This window comes from Syngnathus typhle, linkage group LG20 (genome assembly GCF_033458585.1).
Source record: "Syngnathus typhle isolate RoL2023-S1 ecotype Sweden linkage group LG20, RoL_Styp_1.0, whole genome shotgun sequence".
Classification (NCBI taxonomy): Eukaryota; Metazoa; Chordata; class Actinopteri; order Syngnathiformes; family Syngnathidae; genus Syngnathus; species Syngnathus typhle.
Window position 1 is genome coordinate 6648041 of NC_083757.1, and position 17523 is coordinate 6665563.

At 53.7% G+C, this 17523-nt stretch overlaps 2 protein-coding genes across 3 annotated transcripts; both read right to left on the bottom strand.

Moving 5' to 3' along the window:
- Positions 1–1990: 1990 nt before the first annotated feature.
- dbpa (D site albumin promoter binding protein a) lies at positions 1991–10106 on the bottom strand. The gene is made up of 6 exons (XM_061267410.1): positions 9975–10106; positions 8158–8919; positions 7404–7675; positions 7143–7323; positions 4728–4975; positions 1991–4495 (listed from the first exon to the last, which is right to left on the bottom strand). Exons 2-6 carry the CDS (start codon positions 8357–8359, stop codon positions 4280–4282), a joined length of 1119 nt encoding a protein of 372 aa, XP_061123394.1. The 5' UTR covers positions 8360–8919; positions 9975–10106; the 3' UTR covers positions 1991–4279.
- A 663-nt stretch (positions 10107–10769) lies between these two features.
- On the bottom strand, positions 10770–17168 carry znf865 (zinc finger protein 865). 2 transcript variants are annotated; one of them, XM_061267532.1, is made up of 3 exons: positions 16729–17168; positions 16332–16444; positions 10770–15854 (listed from the first exon to the last, which is right to left on the bottom strand). In XM_061267532.1, exon 3 carries the CDS (start codon positions 15720–15722, stop codon positions 11760–11762), a length of 3963 nt encoding a protein of 1320 aa, XP_061123516.1. In that variant the 5' UTR covers positions 15723–15854; positions 16332–16444; positions 16729–17168; the 3' UTR covers positions 10770–11759. The 2 variants fall into 2 exon arrangements, with proteins under 2 accessions (XP_061123516.1, XP_061123517.1); XM_061267533.1 differs by having other exon boundaries at positions 10770–15907.
- Between the last annotated feature and the right edge of the window lie 355 nt (positions 17169–17523).

Genomic DNA, 17523 nt, shown 5'->3' on the forward strand with positions numbered 1-17523 from the left:
CCCGCGGAGGCGCCATGACTCACACGTATGTCCGCGGGCCCCGAGAGGAAGACGAGGTCCGCCGGTCTGGTCTGGGCCGGGCCGGGCTGGGCTGAGCTTTTGGGCTAGGCTACATGTTGCTGCCGCCGCTGCCGCCTGCGCGCGTGTTTGCGCTCGCCCATGCGCCTGCCCGCCTAGATGCTTGCGGGCTTAACATTCAGTATGTACCCAGGTCGCCTAGCAACGTCTCTCTCCCTTCCTCTCTCTCCGGCTGGGCCCCTCCCCTCGCTGCCCACCCGCGACACGTGTTGAATGCAAAGTGAGTCGTCCAGGCTGCCACCGCTGCCTCGCCGCAGCTCTCCTCCTCGCGTGCGCGCACGCGCAGCCCAAAGTCAAGCATTCGAAGGCACCCTTTTCATCCCTAAGCCCGGCCACTCGAACCCTACCGGGGAACCTTAACCCTGACTTGGAAACCTGAAGCTTGGTCCAAAGCCCAACTTGCTAACTAGGAAATCATGCGTGGGGTTTCGGGACAGTTTCAAGCGAATGAGGCTTCAATTAGCGTAATGGCAGCGAGCGTGATGGAACGCTGGGAAAAGGAGAGCAATTAAACGCCAATAAAGACGCCATTAAGAGAGGAGGAGCCAGGAGTACTTTGAATGGGTAGCGATGATGATGCTTTAGGCATTCAATCGTCTGGACGTCATCGCTTTGTGACTTTGAAATATGGACGATGTGCTAGTCTCACTTAATGCCACAAGAGGGCGGCAAAGCCCCACATGGAGCGCCTCAACTCACCTGAGGGTGGCAGCGTGGGATGCCTTGAGGCACCGATGTCTCACGAGCTTGTTTTGTTGTATGAGAGCCCGCAGGAGGAAATGCTCACCCTCGACTGGGCTTTTCTACAATCCTGGAGACTCAAGTGCACAATACAATGTATGTAAAGCTAAAAAAGTGCATTTTGCATGATATGTCGCCTTTTTTTTCAGTTTTCAACTTGTTTTGTTCAAGGCACAACCATTATAACCAAGAAGAAACTCGAGGACCCACTACTTTGGCGGAATATTTTATTTTGCACTGATGGAGCATAGACCTACCTATACAGGCCTCCCACAATGCACGCGTGTGCGTGCCGGTTAATGACAAAACGATAAGAGAGCTCGCTCATTGGCTCATTGGCATGCGGCAGCTGACATTTTCTCGCTCAGGTGGCTGACATCTAGGTTAATATGTGGAGCACGCACCAAAGACTAGCTGCAATATGCACACTCACGCACACAAAAACTCAGCTAAATCATTCTCTCTCACGCAGACGCAGGAACACACGCACGCGAATATCTGGCCCAGATTATATATTCCCTTGCATTGATTTCTAATCATTCAAATGTTATTGATGTGCTTTCTGCCGCATGAGGTTCTCACCGCAGCCACCGGAGGGCGCTGCAGCCACTGCAAATCTATCCATCCATCCATTTTCTGAACCGCTTAGTCCCCACGGGGGTCGCGGGCGTGCTGGAGCCTATCCCAGCCGTCATCGGGCAGTAGGCGGGGGACACCCTGAACCGGTTGCCAGCCAATCGCAGGGCACACAGAGACAAACAACCATTTGCACTCGCACTCATACCTAGGGACAATTTGGAGTCTTCAATCGGCCCACCAAGCATGTTTTTGGGATGTGGGAGGAAACCGGAGTGCCCGGAGAAAACCCACGCGGGCCCGGGGAGAACATGCAAACTCCACACAGGGAGGGCCGGAGGTGGAATCGAACCCACACCCTCCTAACTTTGGTTTATTTGCAATGACAGATTGAATCGACGCAACTTTTAATCGTTCCTACCGAATTCTGAAAGAAGACACTTTAAATTCCAAATAAAAAACATTTACACCCCTCGCTTAGATTTTCTGTGTGAAATTTTGCGATAAAACTGCGTGGCTACGGTTTACTAGTAATTGGATTGCTGTCTGAGTAGTTGAGTGGAATGAGGAAATAAAAAGAAAGACAACTCAATGGTTGGTGGAAAGGAGGTTTAATTTGTGTCAAAGCGCCATCATCCTCGTCACAAAAAAAAGGATGTCGCCGCGGAGTCACCGATAGGGAACGCGGTCGTCCAGAGTTGCGAGGCCGTGATTATCGTCGCCATGGTTACCTGGCTGGAGGTCGCTATTTGCACCATGCGGACATAGAAAAAGTCCCGCGATGGCAAAATCAACTAAATAGAAAAGACGAGGCTGGTCCTTCCCCAAAAGGTCCCGTTCAAAAGTCACCAGTTATTCCTTGTCCAGTCAAGATATTCGGGAACAAACGTAGACAAGAAGATTGGAACTACATTACCCAGGATGCGCACGGGTTCCGCGGAATTCAAGTCAAGTGAGGGAATAACAGCAAGTGGAAGAAGAGCAGCACGGGGCTTCCTTCAACTTTTTGGTATTCGGGGACCTTTCAGGCTTGCTTTGTTTGGTTTTGTCTCCTCCTCCTCACAAACACAACAACAACAAAACGCTCCAGTGGTGAAAATCAATCAACCAATCCGAGGAAAGATTCAACCAAAGCCGCGTACAAAGTCAGCAACCTACAAAAATGTGCACGCAAACGTTCCACTTTTTTTTTTTTTGCTTAGCGTTTTGTGAACTTAATTACCCAGACAAAAATACCTGAGAGAAAAATGACCAAAAGGTTTTTTTTTTTTTCCTCTGTAATATCTTGTCTATCACAACTCGAATCACAAAGTTCAAGCATATATCATATACACGTACTATTTATTTATATTCTACATACAGTACAGTATATGCATGTATGTGGATACACACACATATGTACTGTATGTATGTAGTGAGAGTCAAAGAGTATGAGGAGGGAGCAGCCATCATGGCTGGAAAGCTTTGAAGGTTACACCTGGAAGTCCACACACGCCTTCATCCATACACAAACACAAGAGAAACTCAAACACAAAAAAAGGGAGGGGGGGCCACAAATGTGTGCGTGTGTGAGGTGAAGAGGTCTTTCAGATCAGCACCGTCAAAGTCCAAAACAACACCATGTACGTGTGTTTGTATCTGTAGTGTGTGTGCGTGCATAAATGTTGAGGGGAGGAATAAAAGGCAAAGGTGCCGAGCCAAAGTGTGTGACGCTGCCAAAAGAATTGACTAGCACACTTTAAAAAAAAATCAAAAAAAAAACTAACAAGCATCTGATCCCCCAAACTCCCTCTCAGCTCTCACGTTGGTTCCTAAGCCCCGCCTCTTGCACCATATGAAATCCCTGATTGGACAAGATACATTCCGTTCTGCCTCTGTTCTCGGACGACCGGTCGCGGCCCCTCCCCGGTCGATGCCTGCTATAAAAAATCTAGAAAAGTCCTGCTGGCCTGCATGGTCGTAGAAAAATAGACACGGCCGTCCCGCCCCGCCCCACCCGGCTTCCTCTTTGTCCGCTTGAAAAATAGACTTTGACACATAGAAAAGAACACGACACGATTGGACGCCGCATGGCGGACGTGTGAAAAGTGAAATGGCCACGCGCCGGATAGAGCAAAAAGCCAGCATGACGCTGCCACATAGCGATTCCACTAAAGTGCTGCAGTCGTTAGGTCAAACGGTCGCCATCCTCTGCCACCCTAGCAGATGGAGTGAGGTGCTCGAAACAGAGGCAAGCCGGTGCGTGCCGCATCGCGGTGCAACAAGACGTGGACGCAATGCAATGTTGCCACTTAGCCAGGCCGCATAGCGCCGGCTCCTCCTAATCTTCGCCACAAGTGTTGCTGTTGCTAAATTGATTGGTCGCCGGGCAGCTCCTTGGAAAATCGAGTTTGACACAAAAGAACATGACACGATTAGACGCAGTGCGGATTATCAGGGTGCTAAAAACATAGCAGTGCCGCATATCGTGACGGCATAGCAAGGGCGCATCACATCGGAGGTGTGATCACGTCAAAGAGTTTCCACGAAAGCTGTTGTTGTTATGATGAATGGTCGCCGCTTGAAAACAGACTCTGCCACAAGAAAAATGCCCCATCAGGTGCAGAACGTTGACCGTGAGGGAACTCTGGATCGTTAATGCGGGCGGTAACGACAGTGCTGCGCAAAAAAAGCTACCGCAGCATAGCCTTGAAGTGTTGTGGAGCGTCGTCGGATAGAACGCGGGCGGGGGGATCACACCTGTGCGGAAAGTCCTGACGGATGGCACGGTCAAAGAAGCGAGAAGATACGGGCGTCGCATAGCGTTTGGTCCCGTCCATTAAAGTGCTGCTGCTGTTGTTGGCTTGTCTGCTCACCGTCCCCAGCGGCGGCGGGCGGGCGGCGCTTACAGGTCGCCGTGACGACTCTCGTACTTGTTGATGATGTTCCGGCAGCGTCCGAGCTCCTTCCGCATGTCGGCCACCTCCAGGCGCAGGGCGGCGTTTTCGCGCTCCAGGAAGGCGGCCCGCACCGAGATCTGGTTCTCCTTCAAGCGACGCGCATCACGTGAGCGCTTGGCCGCCTCGTTGTTCTTCACACGACGGCACCAGTACTTCTCGTCCTGGAGGGAGGGGTTGCGCGGTATGTGGGGGAGTGGGGGGAGATGGCGGGAGGAGCGTCAGTAACATGACGATGGGGGAGGAGGAGGAGCAAAGAGTTGATGCTAATGTCTATCTAGTTGTTTGTCTATCGTCTACCCTTTTATAGATCACCCCTCCATCCATCCATCCATCCATCCATCCATCCATCCATCCATCCATCCATCCATCCATCCATCGTGAGACTTGTAGTACCTTCTGCTCGTTGGGCACCAGCATCTTGCGGGCCTTCTTGATCATGGGCTGCGGTTTGAGCTCCTCGTCGCTGAAGCGGTGCCGGCGCGGGTCGAAGGCCTCCTGGCCCGGCACACTGGACAGAGCCACGTCGGCCGGGTCGGGGTCAAAGTTCACCTGCACGTCGTCGCCACCGGCCGTCGACGACCCCGCCGGTCCAGGCGGGCCGCCGGAGGGGGGTGAGGCGTCCTGGGTTGCCACTTGACCGCCTGGAGGAGGAGAAGGACGATATAATGTGATGGTTGACTTGGCATTTAAAAAAAATGTCCGTTCCAACCACTAGATGTCGCCAGAGTCACATTGTGCTCAAGTCACAAATCAGGTGCAGCTTTAAACGTCCTTACTTGCTACCGCTAGGTAGCGTCAGAATACCAATGTGGCATTATGTTGACGTCATTGATTTTTATATTGATGCATAATTGCTGATCACAGGATTCCAAAAATGATTAATTCAATTAAAATTATTCTTTGCCTTTCTCGTTTTATGATACAGACAGATCGACAGATATGATTCTATTGATATGGATGTATTTAGTGATTTTATTTTATATTCTGCTCTTCTAACATTCACTTTCAATCTGAATTTTATTTGAATTGAATAATAATGAATATAGGGTTATAGTTGGTTTGATATTTCTTCAATATGATATGTCATTGCTTTGGGTTATTGTCCAACTCCATAACCACCACTGGATGTCGCCAAAATCACAATCAAGCTTCCCTTTCCACTTTTCCTTTCACTTCAATTCCCAACACTCGAGGCCCCAAAATGTTAAAAAATCTAAAAATTATTTTCCGAATATTATTTATTCCGTTTTGTGTCAAATTTGTCACCTTGACATCTGGAAAAAAATGCTGACTGTGCACATTTTGGACAAATGACCAGTGCTGCAGGTTGGCAATAAAGGCCGTCGTTACGGCAAACAACGATGCGACGCCCCCGCTCCGCGTTGGAATCAATGTTGTCATGGCAACCGTCCCCCCCACCGCTGATGTGAGTGCTCCGAAGGCACCTGTGGGTGTGGGCGCGCGAGTGCTGACAGCATCCCACCCGCCTGCACGCGCGTGCCACCTCCGCACGCTTGCCGCCCCATCTGTTTGTCTGTGCGTCATTCTCATTTTCCGCCCTCCTCCCCCTCCAGGCAATCAAAAGCAATGTGAACTGACGTTTGACTTTTGTGTGGACAAGTCTAACTCACTTCTTCTAGTATTGTGATTTCTTGACTTTTGAACTGAAGATGAGCGTGTGCGTACTTTTTTGCCAGCTGTAACATGGGCGCATGCACACGCGCAGGTGACATGTCAACACAGTTATGTCATCAACACGCTTGCAGACACCCCTGCCCCCTTGCCCCTCCCCGCTTGACTCCTTCCTTCCTTCCTTCCTCCCTCTTTCAAGGCAGCCTTAAAGTGGGCTCACTTCAGGACTGAGAGGGAAAAAGTGACATCTGCCAAGCCAACAATGACACCGAGTTGAAAATTCTCAAATCAAGTCTTTGTTGACACAAACTCCAAGTGAATTTCTTTCACACATCATTTTTTGATCGTAAAACGGAATCCATCTGGAGCCCGAGTAGGTCATGTGCCAAGCCGAGCCGGCTTGCCTTGCCCCCCCCTCCTTGCTCGCTCCTCCTGGCTGGCTCCCTGCAGCGGCACGTGACGCAGCGACTGCACATGGCCCGAGCGTGTGAGCACACATTTCAAAACATGCAATGCAAACTCGCCTCCCTCGCCTCCTCCCCGCGCCGTCAGCGCGCCTTAACTCTTGCCTGACTGGCTGAGTTAAAAAACCAAACAAATCAAAAAAGAAATACTGTGCAAACGCCATAGTGACTACTACTTAACACGCGGACAGTCAGGCTGCCGTTCGCATACACACTGCATCCATCCACCCGTCTCGCTGCCTATTATGAACGTCACCTCTCTGTCTTGCTCTCAGCGTAGTAAAGGCAGCAAGCAAGTGAGCAAGCGCGACTTCACTTCTGGCTCGATGCTTCAGATTGAGCTGCGTCACGTGTTCACGGTACACACAAGCGCACACGCAGGCGCTGCACAGATGAGAGCGCATTAAGGCAAGCATACTTGCATGCGCATAAAGCCGATGCTAATATGCATCCTCTGAGTTGCTGCGGCACATTTGGCTTTGGATTCGATTTGGCCTTGCAGTTGCTCAAAAATACATATATTGCTAAATGGGAGGGTATGTGAATGAAATGCGCAGGGCTTGAAATTTTGTAATACTACTAATCAGCACTAGGTGGCGCTTTGACTGGGCCTGAACTACAAATTGAGTCGGCCTAATCATTTTTTGGAAAGATTTCTATCCATACTTGTATTGATACTGACGCCATCCCAGACCCCTGCGACTTGACTTACCATGGAGACACTCAGGTCCTCCCATCAAGCCTTGTTGCTGAGGTGGCAGCGTTTGGACGCTCTCCAGTCCCAGCAAGGAGGATGAGGACGACGTAGAGGACACCGAAGAAGAGGACGAAGATGGCGAAGGAGAGCTGGGCGGGCACTGAGAGCTCTGACTAGGCACCGCCGATTGGGAGCTCTGATTGGACATAAAATACAGACAGGGTCAATGTTGACGTGTCCGTAGCCCCATTCAGTCCTGTCCTGTCCTGTCGCTACCTGCGAGGGGATCTGGGCGCTGGCGGAGCTGGTTCCGTTTCCGTGCATACCCATTCCGTTTTCAGTCAAGAACTCCTCCAGGTCCATGTACTGCAGCTGGAACAGGCCGCCGTCGCACGGCAGCGTACGCTCCCACAGCAGTGGGCCCAGGAATGCTGACTGGGAATTGGGCCGCAGAGCTCCTGAGCCCGGGCCACCGCTGCCCGGGCCGCCGGGCCCACCGCCGCCCAATCCCATCGAGTTCTCATCCGAGTCCAGAGGTTTGTCTTTATCTGCCCGGGAGGAAAATTTATCTCCAGTTATCATTTGAGCACAGCTCTACATCAGCACAATGCGACGTTAGTGCAGGGTGGCGCGGCAGAGGACGGCTTCAAAGAACTTGGGGGCTTGAGCCTCTTCACCCAAGACCAATCAAGCATCTGTCGGTATGAATGTGAGCGAGAATGCGCATTTCTGCCACTGGCTTGCGACCGAGCGGATTCCCAACACAGCCAAAGGGCAGGTCGTGCAAGTGCAGGACCGAACACACGCATACGGACGGCCGAGGTGCACAGGGAGCTAATAGAATGCTGTGGCGGCAGTTCATTTCAGGGCAAGAAAGAGAAAAAACACCAGAGCGGCCGCCACATTGAGACTCGACCGGACTCGACTGGTCGCACGCTCTTGCATTTCCCACCTCTGCTCCTTTAAAAGAGTGAGCGAGATGACTCGCATGCACAAGCAGGCCCCTGTGCGCAAGTTCCCGCACGCTCACCTTTGATCTCGCAGCAGTCTTTGACGCCTCGCTGGTCAGCCTTGACCGGAAGCTGCAGGAGCGACTTGAGATTGGTCATGGAGGTCAGGTGGCCGCCTGGGGGGCCGCTCGACGCACCGTTGGGAGCCCCGAACTGGGGGCTGGCCCCTGCAGGGAGCTCCGGCGGGGGCGGCAGCAGCAGCTGAGCCAGAGGCCGAGACATAACTTCCGACCACCGGAGAGAGGGGTCTGCTGTTCAAGACCAAAAGAATCCAATTGGTGCGTCGTCCGGTAGGTGCGCGTGCGAGCGGCAGGTGCGTGTGTGGGTGGCAGCAGCAGCAGACGACAATGAAGAGGCCTGCTTATCTCCTAAACTGCCCCATGGCTGCCGAGACCCCCCTCGGGGGCTCGCCTCCACCCCCTCCTCTTCCTCCTTCTCTTCCTCCGTCCCCGCCGAGTGCGCGCTGGATCTCGGGAACGCGCGGCCAATCAGGCGCCCCTGCACACGCCAAAGTGTGCGCAAAAACAAGAGCGGCCAAAGTAATCGAGGGGCGCCAAAAAGACACCAAGTGAAAATATGTCAACATAAAGATGACAAGAATGAAAAGAAAAGGATAATCCAAGGGAGTGTCACTGCGTCACGCAGAAGATGCCGCTCTCATGCAGGTCCGATGCGCTCTCTCGCAGTCAGCTGGAACCAACACGGGCCGTTCTTGTGACGCCACAGATCACGGGGAAGCTGCTTTGAATACGACGGCCACGCCTCCTCACTGCATTCAGGCTCTGGCAAAAGATGGGAAATAACAAATAGAAAGCAAGTCACTTTCCAAATGCTCCAGTTGGGATTTCTTTGTGTGTGTGTGTGTGTGTTAGCTGTTTTGATCTATTAAAAAAAAAAAAAGAAAAAAAAAAAAGGGGGGGGCTCGAGTTAAATTCGACAGGTCACAGTGTTTGATGCTATTATTTTATTGTAATAATTTTGTGACCCGCAGTTTAGTAGGCTAACAAGCTGTAGTAAAAACATGTTAGCTTGTTACTTGATTTATGTCTTTATTGCTCAAGAATTTATGATATGGTCGGTTGACATGGTTAATTGATTGAAAAAATACACTACACTTCAAATTTCTATTTCTAATCTCATCTAACAGCTCATTTGGTTCATCATTCCAGATAAAAAAAAGTTTTGCTTGTGGAGCACTGGTCCAAACACAGTCACCTTCTCATTTGTTTATTTATTTGTTTTGGGTGAAAGCTTTTTTTCCCCAACGAATATAAAGGCAACGCAAGGTTTCCGGAAGCCAATGGAGCATCAGGCCACGCCTCCATTCGGAAGCCCTTTCGTGATGGGTTAATAACGCACCTCGCCCCACCCACTGAAAACACACATGGCTCACGCTCAAATGACCAAATTTTGTGTATCCAAATTCACATTTTAAAACATGCGCGCGCACGTACTCACTCATAGTAACACTCATAAACAGACAAAAAGCCACACCCACGCACACTCAATGCATATTTCTGCATATCTATCATATCACAGATACACACAAAACCCCACACAAAACAGCACAACTACGCTAAACACAAAAACACACGCAAAGTGATACAGGCCCAAACAACCACGCAAGCACGCAAACCCATGTGATACCCGCAGTTCACATCAAAACGTCCCCCCCCACTCGTGTTTCTGAACAGAGGACAGCCTCCACGCACAACGTGAGAGGCCTGAAGTGAACACGCTTGCTTCTTACGTCACATTGTGTGAGAGGAGTGCACGAAAACAAACGCCCTCGCCATGTTGGATTGGACAATGGACGCCCTTCGGTCCACTTACTCACCCAGTCAGACGCCGACGCGCGTTCACGTGGGAGCAGAAGCATAAAACTGCGCGCGCACACGCTGCTCGTCATTTGTTCTCCCGCCAAGTGCAAGCAGGGGGATCACGTGTCGGTCGCACGCGCCGAGCGGCCTCGCGCCGATTGGCTGAAAGTAGGTCACTCCCAAAGGCTCTACCTGCCTCCCCATTGGTGGAAAATAGGTCACGGGCCCCGCCCACAGTGTTCCCCATGCACGTGACTGAGCGAGGAAGCCTTCAAAAGGGAACCGGGAGCACAATCACAATGTTTGACAGAAACTTTCGGACGCTCTTTGTAGGTTTTATTCCATATACAAAAATATTTACTGATGCATTGAACGACAATTTGTTCTTTTTATATACAACAAATTAATGTGTGTCTGTCAATACATCGGTTACAGCTTCTACGTCATATATTCCTAATTGACGTTGTTTGGCGTAATTGTGGGAATTAATTTCTCAATAAAGTAATACGAGTATTGGTTTAAAAAAGTGTTGTGCTACACTGCATTTTGGGAACACCAACCAATTTCCTAGAAAGACTGAACACCTACATAAGCACCTGCCGTCACTGGATAAGAAAGTGCGATTCGGAAAAGAAAAAAAATCGTGCACACGCGAACGCGCGGGCACACCCGCCAGCCTTTCATTACCATCAGCTGTTCGTTGTCTTCGACTTGAAGACGAGAACCTGTCAAGTAAATGTGACGGAATGAAATGGCGCTATCCTGCGGCCAATATTTGGCATTGCAGCCTTTTCCGCTTTAAAAAGAAAACGTTCCCAAGTTTTAAATATTTTTTTAATTTGAGGGATTTTCAACAAGTCACTTTTTATGCAAAGAAAAGAATAGTCATTTAGTAACAACAATAATATTACACATTTTAGTTGTACAGAAATAAAATGAAACAAAAAAATATGCAAAGTTGAACATTGTGAACATGATCTATATTATAAACTATGCGTGCACGCTCGAGTTACAAAAATTGTTGCACGGAAGGAAGGAAAAGAATAAACACGTGTATGCAGAATGAACCCCACCCCCCCAACCCGTTTCGCCCTGTCCCCCGACCTCAACCCTGTTGCCCCACCCTCACAATACAGACACTGATAGAAGAGGATAACTGGGGAGTAAAAAACAGCAAGTTGTCAAGATATAATAAAATAGAATCGGGAATTATTTCATCAATACACTCCGGATTATGTCTACACAAACGCTTTTCTGGTAGAAAGTCCACCTTTTGCTTTTGTACTGGTGTGTTGACCAAAACGTTTCAGTCACGCCGCCTATGTTTTCATTTTCTCAACAAACAATAATAAGGCATCTGAACTGTGCTGGAAAGTTGGGAGGATTTCATGACGACAGCGGCACATGGCCGTAAAAAACAAACAAACAAACAAACAAATGTGCATAAAACAAAATAGTGTTTGCATGGAACAGAGACAGCCAGTGAGTGCGCATTGGTATTCTGCTTGACTGTGAGTGGATTGTGTGTGCATGTGTGTGTGCGCATGCGTGTCTGTGTGTGTGTGTATGTGTGTGTGTGTGTGTGTGTGTGTGTGCAGGCGCGTGCACGTCTTGTCTCCATGTGTGAAGGTTGCAGGTGGAGCGTGACAAGGTGCTCGTGTGTCTTGGCAGAAGGTTGCGGAGGCATGCGGAGCCCCTTCCTCAGATTTCTCGTCCCTTTTGATAAAAAATCACCAGCTCGTTGCAAAAAGAAACGGACGCGGGGGGGGGGAACTAAGCTAAGTTACAGATGAGTGAATTTCTTAGTGAGCATACTCGGTCAAAACCGAGGACCTCTCCTGCGGGACCTGAGCCGGCGACAGGGGCGTCCGGGCCGGCGAGTGGTCGCCGGAGGACAAGGGAGAGCCCACCGCCTTGCTGTCAGCCCGGCGGGCCCCCAAAGCGGGCGTCCGGCGGCACGACAACTTGTGTCGTTCCAAGAGCCGCTGGTTCCAGAAGCGGCGTCGACATTTGTGGCAGCGGAAGGTGGCGTGCTGGAGGTGGCGCCCGCGGTGGCGGAGGGCCTTGAGGAGACTGCCACTGCGCCGGGTGCACACAAGGCAGCGCAGGCGGGCGCCGCGCCCCGACATCGCCGGCGGGTGCCGCAGGGCGCGGTGCAGCAGCAGGAAGCCCCTACGGGTATAGGTGGCACCGGGGCAGATGGGGCATGGGAAGCGCTTGATGGCCACATCCATGGACAGCAGCCCACTGACTTTGACTGCACCCCCGGACCAGGACTTGACTGCCAACAGTCCGCCGCGTACCCTCAGCTGCGCCAGGAGCTTCTTCTTGTTAATTTGGGCCAGCATTCGGCCCCGCCTCTTCCTCAGGAGTAACAGCTTCCTGCGCGTTTCCCTGCTGAGCGGCACGCCCACCAACTTGCCGTCCCGCATGATGCTGTGGATCACCACCCGTTTCTTCTTCTTGCGCACTTTTCCGCTCGCGTCCAGCTGTTTTCTGGGGCGATAGTGAAACGGCTGCTGGGACACTTGCTCCAGCGCAGGCGGCGGCGGGGGGGCGGAGCCGCTTAGGTGTTGCGCATGAGCCGAGCCGCCATAGCCTGCGTCGTAGAAGGCGGGCGAGTAGCCGGGCGTGTGCAACTGCTCCACCCGCTGGCCGTTGCGGTCGATGCCGTGCTGCGAGAGCTTGTGGCGCACCAGGCTGTTGGAGTAGGCAAAAGACTTGCCGCAAACCTGGCAGCGGAAGGACTTCTCCAGGCCCGCGCCACCGCCGTGTACCGTCTGCTGGTGCGCCGTCAGGTGGAAATAATGGCGGAAGGATTTCCAGCACACGGTGCAGGTGTAGAGCCTCTGCGAAGGAGTCCCGGACGTGGGAGACTTGTCCTCTTGCGGGCAAGACGAGAAGAAGTCTGAGGTTCCCGGGTTGGCCACCTGGCCGATGGCGGCAGCAGCGGCAGCTCCTTTGATTCTTCTGCCCTGGTTGTCGATCTCACCTCTGCGGTGCAGCTTGCCGTGCCTGACGAGGCTCTGGGCATAGGCAAACATTTTCCCGCACAGGTTGCACTTGTAGTTCTTCTGGCCCGAGTGCACAGTCAGATGTTTGGTGAGGTGGAAAGGTTCCCGGAACATTTTACCACAGATGTCGCAGGCGTGCGGCTTCTCGCCCGTGTGGACCCGATTGTGGCGACGCAGCGTCTCGGCCCGCCGGAAGCGCTTGCCGCACAGCTGACAGCCGTACGGTCGCTCCGAGCCATCGCCAGGCGGCGCCGGACTACGTCGCCTCCTGACGAGGCCGTCGGGGTCTCGCTTCTCTCTGGGCTTGCGGGGCCGCCGGGGCTTGGCTTGCGGCTGGCCGTGGTGCGACAAGGGCACGGTGGAGCCGTTGATACCCGGCGAGGTCGTCGGCCCGCCCAGGTTACCAAACCCCAAGCCCCCCAGCAGCCCCCCGATGATGTCCCTTCTTTCTCCGTCCCTGCCTTCCGTGTTGATGTCGCAGGAGGCGGCGGCAGCGGCAGCAATAGCCGACATGGCGCTGCTGGTGACCTCATCCTCAGAATCGTCCAACAGAGAGGAGAGAGGAAGGTGCGGTGTCGGCTGGTGGTGGTGGTGCGGCGGCGGCGGCGGCTGCTGACTCTGCGGGTGCGGGTGAAGGGTCGGCGCTAAAGGGGCCTTCCGAAGGGTCGGGTTGCTCATGTCCCCGGTGAGCGTGGCGTCCGGCGAGTAGAGCGACGACGCCTGCGAACGTCTGTAGTCGTCGTCGTAGGACACCTGGCCGGGGTAGCGGTTTCTCGAGTAGTCGCCAGCGTATTTATCGTCAAGAACGACGGCGTTGTGATCCGAATGACGCATTTTTCCACCACTGCCCGTGTTGCCGGATGAGCTGACGGCGGTGCTGCGGTTCTTGGAGCTCCGGGGAGGTTTTCCGCAAGAACCCGAGGCGGCATGGTTGAGGAGGGAGGTGCTCTCGCGGAAGCAGCGTCCGCAGGCCGGGCAGCGGAAGGGCTTCTCGTCGTGGATCTTCTCGTGGCGGGTGAGTGACTCGCGCCGGTTGAAGGACTTTTGGCAAATGTTGCAGATGAAGGGGCGGTTCTCAGAGTGCGTGACGCTGTGTTGGATCAGGTGCCCACGTTTCTTGAATTTCTTCCCGCAGTCACCACAGCAGAAGATCCTCTCGGGGCTCGGCGACGTGTGGTTAGACCTCCTGCCGTGGGCGTCAGGCGTCAGGCCGTGGCTGCGTAGGTGCCGCCGCAAGCTGGAGAGATGCGTGAATGCTTTTCCGCACTCTCCGCAGTGGTAGAGGGATTCGGCTTCGGCTTGGCCCGTTTCGCTCCGACTGCGCTTTTCTCTGGATTTGGGCCCTTGCCGGTCGCCGTCTTCCGGCACGGAAGCAGAAGCGGACGGGGCAGACGAGGATGACGAGGAGGAGGAGACGGCGGAAGACGACGGGTGTTGTGACGGCGACGAGAGCAGAGACGATTGCTGCCGCTCGCTCATTTCGACGTCTTCGGAAGCCCCTGCCGCCAGACCCGAAGCTGACGAATTGTGCCTATGGCTGCCAGAACTGCCATGAGCGTGAGTCTCCGCCTTCCTTTGCGGTAGGTATCCCGCCATGGCTTTTTTCCGCCGGCTCCCGCCACTGCCACCAGAGGAGGCCTCCCCCGATTTGGTGCCGTCGTCTTTGGGGAGAGACAAGTGAAGGGGCAGGGGCAGGGGGAGGCCCGCCTCCTGCTGCATGAGGGAAGCAATCTGATTGGACGACAGGACGGGAATGCTCTGAAAATCAAATCCACCCAGGGGTGCCGGCTGGGGGGCCGGGTGCAGCGGGTGGGGGTGGTGCGTGTGACCATGGGGGTGAGATAAGGCGTGCGGAGTCAGCTGCTGCTGCTGCGGAGCTTGCGATGCCGAGTGGCCGTGGGAGGAGTGCAGGGCAGGGGGGGGGGCCAAGGACGAGTTGGACTCGGCGGAGCCCTGGCCAAGACCCAGACCCAAGTGGTTGTGAGTCCCCTGCTGGACCAGGAACTGCTCCAGGCCACTATTGGCGGGGACTCCCGAAAGGAAGTATTGGTTGGCTGCCAGCATGCAGCTGAACTGCTGGTGGAGGCTGCGGGGGTCCGACTGGTGCCCCACGAGGGGCACCGGCGTGCCGCCGGGGGGGTTGCCGGAGGCAGACGTGGAGGTAGATGAGGAGGAGGACGAGGGTCCGGAGGAGGGCTGCGGCACCGACAGACCGGGATGCAGAGGTGGAGGCGGTGGGGCCGGGAGGACACCGGCCCCGCCGGTGGCGGCGCTGCCCCCAAAGTCAAAGCGCCCCATTCCCGAGTGCAGCTGCTCCTGTGCTAGCGCCGCTTCGGCCGGATGGAAAGGTCGCAGGAACTGAGGATAGCCCGACGAGGAGCCGCCACCCCCGCCGCTTAGCTTGCTTGACTTCCTGGAGCTGTGACTCGACGAGGATGTTGACGAAGATGACGAGTGACTCTGGTGCGAGATGGATGTGGGAGGGGCGCTCATCTTGGCGAAGAGGGAGGAAGAGTCGGCAAAGGCGTTGCCGCGGGAGGCGGGCAAGCTCCCCAGGCCGAGGCCGGACAGCAGACCACCGGACGTGTCTGCGGGCGCCTGGTGCTGCTGCTGAAGCTGCTGCTGATGCTGAAGCTGCACCTGCTGCTGGTGGCTCAGCTGACGGTCCAAGCCCAAACCCTTGAACTGATGCGCCTGGTGGCCGCTCAGCATCTCCAGGATCTCCATGGGGTACTTGCTGAACTGGAACATCTCCCAAGCCAGCCACGGCCCAGCGGTCCCGGGGTCAGAATAGTCCACGCTTATCCACAGATCAAGTTCTCATTTATGCTGGCGAGGAGACCGCCTGGGGGGAAAAACGTGGTCCTGCCCGCCTTTGGGGTCCTGCAAGATGGAGACGAGTCAATGGGGTCATGTGGTAGAATGCCATCTTCCCTCTGCAAGTCCGATGAGGGACAAGCAAAATCACGTTACGGCAACAGACAAATCTAAATTTGGGCCATCACTAACAATTTCTTTCATAATCAATCAAGCAAACTGTACCAATTACTCAGTGATTTGGACCACACGTATCTTATTTTCCATCCCTTCATTTAAAACCTGTGGTATCAAATGCACAAACAAATCCAAATGAGAATTCAAAACCGGCGCTTGCAAGTCTCTCACTTTGATAAGACGTGACAACAACCGCAGCACGAAACAGGCTCAGGCTTCTTTTGCCACTGTCACCCACGGCAAGCTGTCACTCAAACTAGCATCACTGACAGCATCGCTATTATGTTAGCATCTTTTGTTATTTTGCTTGTTGTTGCTGACATCAACACAACTATGACTCTCCACAGACATGTGCGTGTGTCTTACCTGCTTTGTGACGCTCGGCAGGGGGTGACCGAGCTTGATTTTGGGGGTGACGACTTGGCTTGGCTCGGCTCTCAGCTTATTGGAGTCGCCTCCATCAGCAAGCGCTCAGCGAGCTAAACGTGGACCAAACAGAACAACATGAGAGTTCGGACGGCCAGTTACATGGACAGGTTGCGTGCCGGCTCAGTTAATAAACGTACAACTGCGCGGAATGAGTAGAAAACGGCAACAAAGCGAGAGAAAAAGTGGACAATCTGCGATGCTAACAGTTTAGCCAAGAGGCTAGCTTCTGACTAGCTCAATGCTAACGGACGAGGTAACCTTAAAGACAAAAAGTACTTACTTGTTAGAAAAAATAACCACAATAAATAAATACAAATAACAGCAGCATCCTCACCTCCAAATGCTCGAGTAAAAACGGGTCCAACATAAGCGCCGTCTGGTTTATCCCGCCCGGGATAGGGAAGCTAACCGAGCTGAGCTAGGCCTGTTTGGCGAATGGTCGGAGCCGGTGCGGCCCGCTCGCCATTGTCACCGCCGCCTCGTTTCCACCTTTTGGCCGCCTCAGGTGCTTCTGCTCTCCGCGGCGGGTGTGGGGGGTGCGGGGATGGGGGGGAGGCTGCTCGCCTGGCTCTCCACCCCGCGTCGGTACTCGCTCGCTCTCGCTCGCCCCCCACCTTCTCGGTGGGTCGGAGCCCCGAAGTGGTCGCTTCCTGTACGGAACGCGCGCTGGTTCCGGCCCGGGTACAACAAGGCCGCGGGTGTCCGGCCACGACCACCGCCCCGCTTTCACGGGCCTGCCAAATAGTGCGCCACTCGTCGGTTCGGCGCGCGTGCACGTTGGGCTTGTTGACATCGCGCGCGCGTGCGTGCCGCTTCATAGCAATAAATCAATCCTTGTTTTACTCGACACGCGTGAGATTGTGTGGCTTGCACTTGACACAAGCCGTTTGTTTTGTGTGCATGTGTTTAATGTTGTAATTCTGGGTTCTACATGAAGTGGTGGCCGCTGTGTTGCTGGAGACCAGTCCATTGTTTGTCCAGTCTTGGCATGTGAAGCATTCCCTTTTGGATGGCCGCCAACATGTTTAGTTGATGGGATCCAGTCGTGAGCTTGATGATCCCCTACCCATATGTCCCCTTAAATTGACCAGTCTCCCCGGTGACCAATCCAGGGCCTAAGCTGTCCCTC